This window comes from Zerene cesonia, chromosome 16 (genome assembly GCF_012273895.1).
Source record: "Zerene cesonia ecotype Mississippi chromosome 16, Zerene_cesonia_1.1, whole genome shotgun sequence".
NCBI classification, from domain to species: domain Eukaryota; kingdom Metazoa; phylum Arthropoda; class Insecta; order Lepidoptera; family Pieridae; genus Zerene; species Zerene cesonia.
The window spans coordinates 1,197,986-1,205,573 of NC_052117.1; the positions used below are offsets into that span (position 1 = coordinate 1,197,986).

The 7,588-nt window shown below is 40.9% G+C and overlaps 1 protein-coding gene across 1 annotated transcript in view; it reads right to left on the bottom strand.

The window, feature by feature from the left end:
• The window catches only part of LOC119833030 (protein pecanex), a 28,203-nt gene that overhangs the window by 8,319 nt on the left and 12,296 nt on the right, over window positions 1-7,588 (bottom strand). Inside the window, exons 11-19 of the mRNA XM_038356900.1 lie at window positions 6,795-7,021; window positions 6,004-6,173; window positions 5,471-5,629; window positions 4,454-4,601; window positions 3,571-3,722; window positions 2,819-3,002; window positions 2,078-2,247; window positions 1,363-1,499; window positions 576-686 (exon numbers count right to left, since the gene is read on the bottom strand). Of these exons, the coding sequence (XP_038212828.1) occupies window positions 576-686; window positions 1,363-1,499; window positions 2,078-2,247; window positions 2,819-3,002; window positions 3,571-3,722; window positions 4,454-4,601; window positions 5,471-5,629; window positions 6,004-6,173; window positions 6,795-7,021 (1,458 nt within the window). The remainder of the gene's footprint in view (window positions 1-575; window positions 687-1,362; window positions 1,500-2,077; window positions 2,248-2,818; window positions 3,003-3,570; window positions 3,723-4,453; window positions 4,602-5,470; window positions 5,630-6,003; window positions 6,174-6,794; window positions 7,022-7,588) is intronic.

A 7,588-nucleotide genomic window follows, 5' to 3' on the forward strand; every position in this document is an offset into this window, starting at 1 on the left:
AGCCTATGTCACCCAAAATCACTCAGTGAAGCGCCTTTTTAATGTTGAAAGAATATTTGAAATCGGTCCAATTGTTTTTGCGTGAAAACGTTACAAACATAAAAAAAGCACAAAAGTTTTATCTCTATAATAGTAGTGTCGATGTACATATGTATTTATATATTTAATATTGGTTGTATTAATGGAAAACTACAAACAAAGCAATGTCCGTTCTTTCAACTAGTTAACATTATATTTCGATATGTGTTCTTCCAAGTAATCTTCATCACCACTGCTCAAAACGGTGAAGGAAAACATAGGGAGAAAATCGACATGTCCAAGCGATATTAAACGACATGTGACATCTGCCAACCCGCACTTGGCTAACGTGGGGGATTATGGCCTGAACCCTTATATACCGGAAGCCTATGTCACGCAATGGAAATATGTATGGGTTGATGATGATGATGATGACGATGATGATGACGGTGATGATGATGATGATGATGATGATGATGAGTCATCGTTAGATGACGATGATTTTTGATAGATATTTTCTCATACATTTATTCAAATATTTAATTATTGAAACCAACCGGGCTCCTCCTGTGTACGTTCGTGCGAATGTTCTCGAAGCAGGCCGGCGAGGGACGCTAGCGTGGACGAAGTTTGCTTTCCCGCGCTGGATAGACTGCCTCTAGTACCGGCTGATGATAAAAATACATTATTTATAAGCATTTAATGCTGTTAGATCTTTAAAATAATATAGAGTATGTATTTGAATTGGAAGTTTGATTTATTTATATCTATATATATAAAATTCTCGTGTCACAGTTTTCGTTGCCATACTCCTCCGAAACGGCTTGACCGATTCCTCTGAAATTTGGTAAGCATATTGGGTAGGTCTGAGAATCGGCCAACATCTATTTTTTATCCCGATATTCCTACGGGATACGGACTTACGCGGGTGAAACCGCGGGGCGCAGCTAGTATCCTATAAAATTGTGAATTTATAAGCTTTATCGTTGTATTAATATTATAATATGTAAAGAATCGCCTCATGCATTGTTTAATGATACTTAAAAAACAAACAAACACGTTATAACCTGTATTAAGAAATTGGATTAAAGAACGTGAAAAACCCAATTACATTTGTTTTATTTCTAAGCGCACAAAACAAAAACACCTAAAAAAAAAATTTTTGAGAAAAAAGTCCGTTGCTCTACGATCAAACACAAAACTAACAAACAAGTTAAAAAAAAAAGTTCTAAACGCGCAAAACAAAAAAAAAAAAAAAAAAAGAATTTTTCGATTCCCGCCAAAACCGTTGGCGGGAATCGAACAATTCTTTTTATTTTTTTTTGTTGTTGGCGTGGGCGTTACCGAGTGTGGGGCGCGCGGGCTGCGGCGGCGCCGCGCCGCCCGCGCCGCCCGCGCCGCCCGCGCGCGCCTCGCCGCGCTCCGCCGCCGGCGCCTCGCACGCGCCGCTCGAGCAGCCCTCGCCGCAGCGCCGCCGGATGCTGCGCACACACACTATATTATCGACAATACTGCACCAGCCAGACACCCACCTTATACTATAACTCGAGTAGTTTTTCTACCTTACAAATTAGGCACTTGAGAAAATTTAAAAGATATGAAAAGATTTGATCACGACGCGGGAATGGGTGTGATAGGTGTTACACAGAAATGCTCAGGTTACGGATAGTATTGACATTTTCAAATAAAGTTTGTGCTATTAAATACTTTCTCCTATATCATTAACAAAAAAAAAACAGCCTGTGGTTATATCAAATAGGTCAAAGCCAATAAAAAATACCCATCTAGGAAAACAACTGCGTCGCTGACAGTGTCTTGCTAACTTACTGCTTATCGAACAAGATAATCATTGTGTTGCAAACTAACAGTTTATCGAACTTATATTGTCAGCTGTGAGGCAAGCTTACAGTTTATCGAACCAAACAGTTATGTAGTTAACCGACCGTCTATCGAACGATCGTTGCTCACTTAACCATACAGCATATATCAACACACACACACGCACACACACACACGCGCGCACACGCACACGCACACGCACACGCACACGCACACGCACCGGCGCCACAGCGAGGCGAGGCGGGCGCGCAGCGCGGCGGCGGTGAGCGGGCCGCCGAGCAGCTCGCACAGCTGCGCCGACGTGTCCGCGTACGAGGTGGTCAGCGGCGACACGTAGATCGGGTAGCCGATCGGCTGGTCGCACGACGAGTTTATTATGTTGCGCAGCGCCTGCCGAACGGGTACATGGGAATTAGAGTCTATCGATGGTCACACGTCACACTAATATTATACATGTGAACATTTGTTTGTTTGAACGTTTGTCCGTCAATAACGCTGAAACATATTACATATACAGATAGGGTATGAGAGCTGACTTGGGTGATAGGTGTCAAGGGACACCCGGAGAAGTAAATAAAAAAATTCATTACATTGAGATATGAAGAAATAGATTTTTATTATCAGCTATAGATATTTTAAAATCCAATTATGTTTATATAGGAATTATATTTTTATTATCATCAAACAGTAATGTAAAGCAGCACGATGAGGAATCATTTTATTTAAACGCCAAATTAATGTAATTTCTATATACAATTCCTAAGCAACTACAACTAAAATGATTTTTAAAAGCAAAGACGGGGGTTCAAGACAAGTTGAGCGTGTACGAAATAAATATATTTTTTATGCCGACCCGCGCTTGGCCAGCGTGTTGGATTATGGCCTAAACCCTCATAGGAGACCCGAAGCCTATAGTGTGAACTTACATGGGCTGATGATGATGATCATAAAATTGAAATACCTGTTTCGCGTTCTGTATGGACCCCCTCTCCGGGTTCCTGTTCCTCAGGTACACCAACTCCTGCTGCTGCCCCGCCCACAGGCCGCGCACGCACTCGCGGTTCAGTTTGATCACGCGGAAACCCAAGTGCCGCTTGTTGAGCATTATTATCTTGTAATCGTCGTTGCCTTCGTCCATTACGTGCCTGCGGATATTAATTAAATTGAATCGGAATATTAGATAACCTAGAATTAATTGGTCGAAGAGCAGACTAATTAAATTTCAAGGATTTACTGGTGAATGTTCTGAATTCGTCGTGTTGTGTCATATTTGGGTCTTTTAAAAATTTAATGGAAGACTGAATGAATGAATTGATTGAGCATAATTTTATCATTGTTCTGAGCTTTATCAATCGTTTGTTTTTCTCAAAAAGTAACGTTTTAATGTGGGAGTCAAGTACGCTTCGGCACGAATTGAGCCAGCTCGCACTATCCCCCCACAAAAACCGGCGTGAAATGGTAGCATGCTACTGTGTTTTGTATGGTGAATGGAAAGCCAGAGACCCATTTCCTTTTCCCCACCACTTCTTCATTCTAATCGTCATCCGATTCCTTATCGCTTACCTCATTAAAGCGGGCATAGCCCTTAAAAAATTTGCGAATGACCGAATAAATTAAAACTTAATTTTCAATTGTGTATTCTGTCATTAATGTATGAACGAACGAACGAACGAACGAACGAATGAAGGAAATATGGTGGTCGCAGGAGACTACCTGAGCGCGAGCAGGTGCGGCGCGCCGCGCAGCACGTTGTGGCGCCAGGCGGGCGCCGCCTCGTGGCAGATGACGAGCCGCTGCGAGTGCGCCGCGATCGCCGCGTACAGCGCCGCGCTGCTGCAGTACTCCTCCGGGAACATGAAGTGGTCCTGCGCGTCGCCACACGCATATATATATATATATATATATATATATATATATATATATATATATATATATACGCGCACACACAAACACAAACACACAAACACAAACACACAAACACACACACACACACGTCCGTACACGGATACGTACGGAGACGTGCGCGTAGCGGACGTGTGTGCGTGTATTGTTAGTGTAACTATTGCACGCAACACGAACGAGGTCGCAAAGCGGACATGTGTGTGCGGTCACGATTAAATTTTATAATTTTATTTATTTAAACTAATACTTCGGTAACGAATATCAAATTCGGAATATCAATCTATCCTTAACTTGTATAAAATCAAGGATATGCCCTATCCATCAGAAACTGAGGACAGATAGCAAATACTCTCGCATAGGGAATATGCGAAAGTATGTTCATACAAAAGTAGGTTTATTTCAAATGAAGTATTCTTTTTCTTTCTATAAAATAACATAACATTTAACTACTCGTACGAATAACAAAAATATTTTTGTGAGAAAAGAAGAATCATATTTTAAAGAATGTTCAACTAGGCTACATAATATCAAGCTACTAGGAGACAATAATAAAAAATGTTCAAAAAGTTAAAAAAACCACAACAAGTGAATATTTTATAGTCACCAAAACTTAAGACATACACTTTAACATACGTGTTCTTTAAAAACATCCTTAAAAATTTCCTAATTATCCTATAAATAATATCCCACAAACCTGATGCAACTTGAGCGCCATCCGTATGGCCGGCGCCAGCACGGAGTGCAGCAGCGACACGTCCGAGAACACCCACTCGTCGCGGGCGCACGTGATGCGGAAGTCGCCTTTGAACAGCGAGTGGAGGCCGTACAGGAAGAATTCCACGCTGGAAAGAGCCAAAAATTGGTACCAATTGCTTGGGATAGATTTTGTAGAGGTTTTCTAAATTATTTTTATTTATTTTTTGTCATGTCATAGCGGACAACTGAGCTGGTTGTTTGCATGATGGTGAGCGATCACCACCGCCCATCACCATTCGGAGGTAGTCCTCTACGATTGCGCTGCCTGAATTTAAGGGGTAAGGGATAAGGAAAGGATTGACGACTGGAAATAAAGGAATGGACTGCTAAAGTGAAGGTGAGGAAAAAGAAAACGGACCTGTGGTTCCTGCATTCATCGTACGAATTATAGTAGAATGCTACTATTTCACGCCCGATTTCTGTGGGGGTGAGGTACTTCCTCGGTGCGAGCTAACCCAAAATTATGGGACTAATATGGGACATTATACTTGTGCCAACCAAAAATTAATATGAAAGTGGAAAATAACTTCAACTCCTACTAAAGTACGGCTCCGAATTGTGAGGAAAGGAAAAACGAACGGAAAGCATACAGCATCATTATTTCTACACAGGAGCGACAGAGAGAGGTGATGCCAGGCTACGTACGCAATTCTCCATAATTCGAGCCCGTATACCGCTCCTACTTATAAGATATGAGTTATAGATTGATTTGAAAGAAAAAATAAAAATTGAGAGATTTTATTCTTTTTTTTATATTCTTATTTCCCAATTAGGCACCTTAAAGCGATTTCTTAAAATAAATATTTGAGATTACCAAACCATCTAATGACAATATGCATTAATATCATAAGTACATGAGCATAAAAATAGCAAAGTGCTATGCTATAAGGATTATTTTTGGATCTGGCTATGGATAAAAGATGGAGGAATTCCAATGAAATTCAATATTTCCTACCTGGAAGCCGATAGATGCTGTGCAGCAGCCAAAGCTCTCCTCCCCAGTAGGCTGAGCGCGAAGCACAGAGTGAGTAGGGGGGGATCCCTCCTCCAGCCTCCCCCCCTTCGAGCGCGACAGTGCGCTATCCACTCTTGGTACACTGCGCAGAATCTACTCCTGGAAATAATTACAATATGAAATATTAAAATTTTTGTGCTTTTTAAAAGTATGTAATGGGCTAAAAACAATAAAAAAACTCACTATTTCGCTTATACTGTCTGGCGGACTTTTAATCTGTTTCATTTTAATATACATATTAGCTTAGACACAAAACCAAAGAAACTCTATTCATTTATTGTGTCATTTTGACTACATAATTTGTACACCAATGTTTAAAACTATAAACAAAATTTAAAATTAGATTAAACTTAATACACCAGAAACGAATTTCATGTACATACATATAATGTCATCCCAATTTCCGTTTAGCTAGGTTATAAAGCAAGTTTTTTTTTCGTATTATTTATTAATATAATGAACATAACACTAACCTAGTAATACCCGAAGCTCGAAAATCATAGTCTTCATCCAGATTGACGTTAAATATTGGATCTAAATCGACAAACGACCTCTCATTCATAGGCTTTAGGGCATCCATTAATTCCGGCGATGACAACCACTCCTCTAATTTGCTCGACTGAATCGTGTAGTAGATGATGCTCTGTAAATAAGTTAAATAAACCTTTAAAATGTGTTGTTTATGAACATGAAAATTTTGAATCATTATTAAAGTACTAAAGTCGTATATGACAAAGATTCCATTTATACTTTTAATCGTGACTAGCGGTCCACTATAGCTTTATTCGTATATATGTCTCTCGGGGAAGATGGAGCTTTCTAATGGTGTAATAATTTTTTAAATCGTTCAAGTTGTTTTCATGAGAAAACATTACAAACATGCACACAAAAATTCAAATCCTTCTTACTAATATTATAAATGTGAAAGTTTGTAAGTATGTGTGTGTGTGTGTGTGTGTGTGTGTGTGTGTGTGTTTGATTCTCTTTCACGCAACGCAATAACTCCTGAACCGATTGCAATGAATATTGGTCGGTTCGGTTTTACGATTATAATAACAATACATTACCATCAATGTAAAAGATTTCAAAATTAATGTCATTATTTATGCGACTATAGCTAACTATCAAAATTTACACCCAGCACCCGTCACATGTATCCAAAATTTTTTTCCTAACCCCATGCAAACAGAAACACTACTTAGAACACCTAAAGCACGTAACTCCACACGAGCAGCAGGCTCGTTCTCCCGCTCGGCCCGCTCACCTTGACGTAATAGGTGAGCAGCACCTTCCGGAAGTCGAAGGCCTGCAGCATGGAGACGGCGCTGTTGTCGCTGACGGAGTAGCCCTCGAGCACGTAGCGCGCGGCGGCGAGCTGCCACGCGAGCCAGCGCAGCGCCCACCACGCGCCCGGCGCCAGCACGCGCCCGCCCAGCGACCACGCGCCGCACGCGCCCTCTGCCCTCGCGCAACACACAACACACAACAACTCTATTTCACTTTTTTTTTACAATTCACATAATTTTACTTTTCGAGAAGGATGCGAGCATTAACGCTAAAGTTAGTAAAAATATCCAATTGTAGGAACCTTTATTTTCCCGTTCTCATGTCTGTATACTCACCCTTCCCAGTCCATGCCTTCTTTCCAATCGTCATGTCCATCTCTCTCTATACCATTCCCCTTTAAAGCGGACAGCGCATTCGTGAAAAATTTCCATGGGCGGTGGTGATCGCTTACCACCGTGCAAGCGACCATCTCAGTTGCCCGCTATGACGTGCGTGCGTGCGGACGAGGCGCAAAGTATCACACACCTAGTCCCGAGTGGCGTAGGGATTTTAGAAGACATTATTCTGTTTACATCTGTTTACTACTGTTTAATATATGTACAATCACCCACTCTATAATAAAACCCATTAAAATCCGTTGTGCAATTTTTATCTAAGCATACATACATACGTCTGTACGCGAAGCGACTTTGTTTAGTACTACGTTGCGATATCATGTAGCTACCAGTTAGGTGAGTTACTCGCAACTCTAATATGAAAAAAACACCCAAG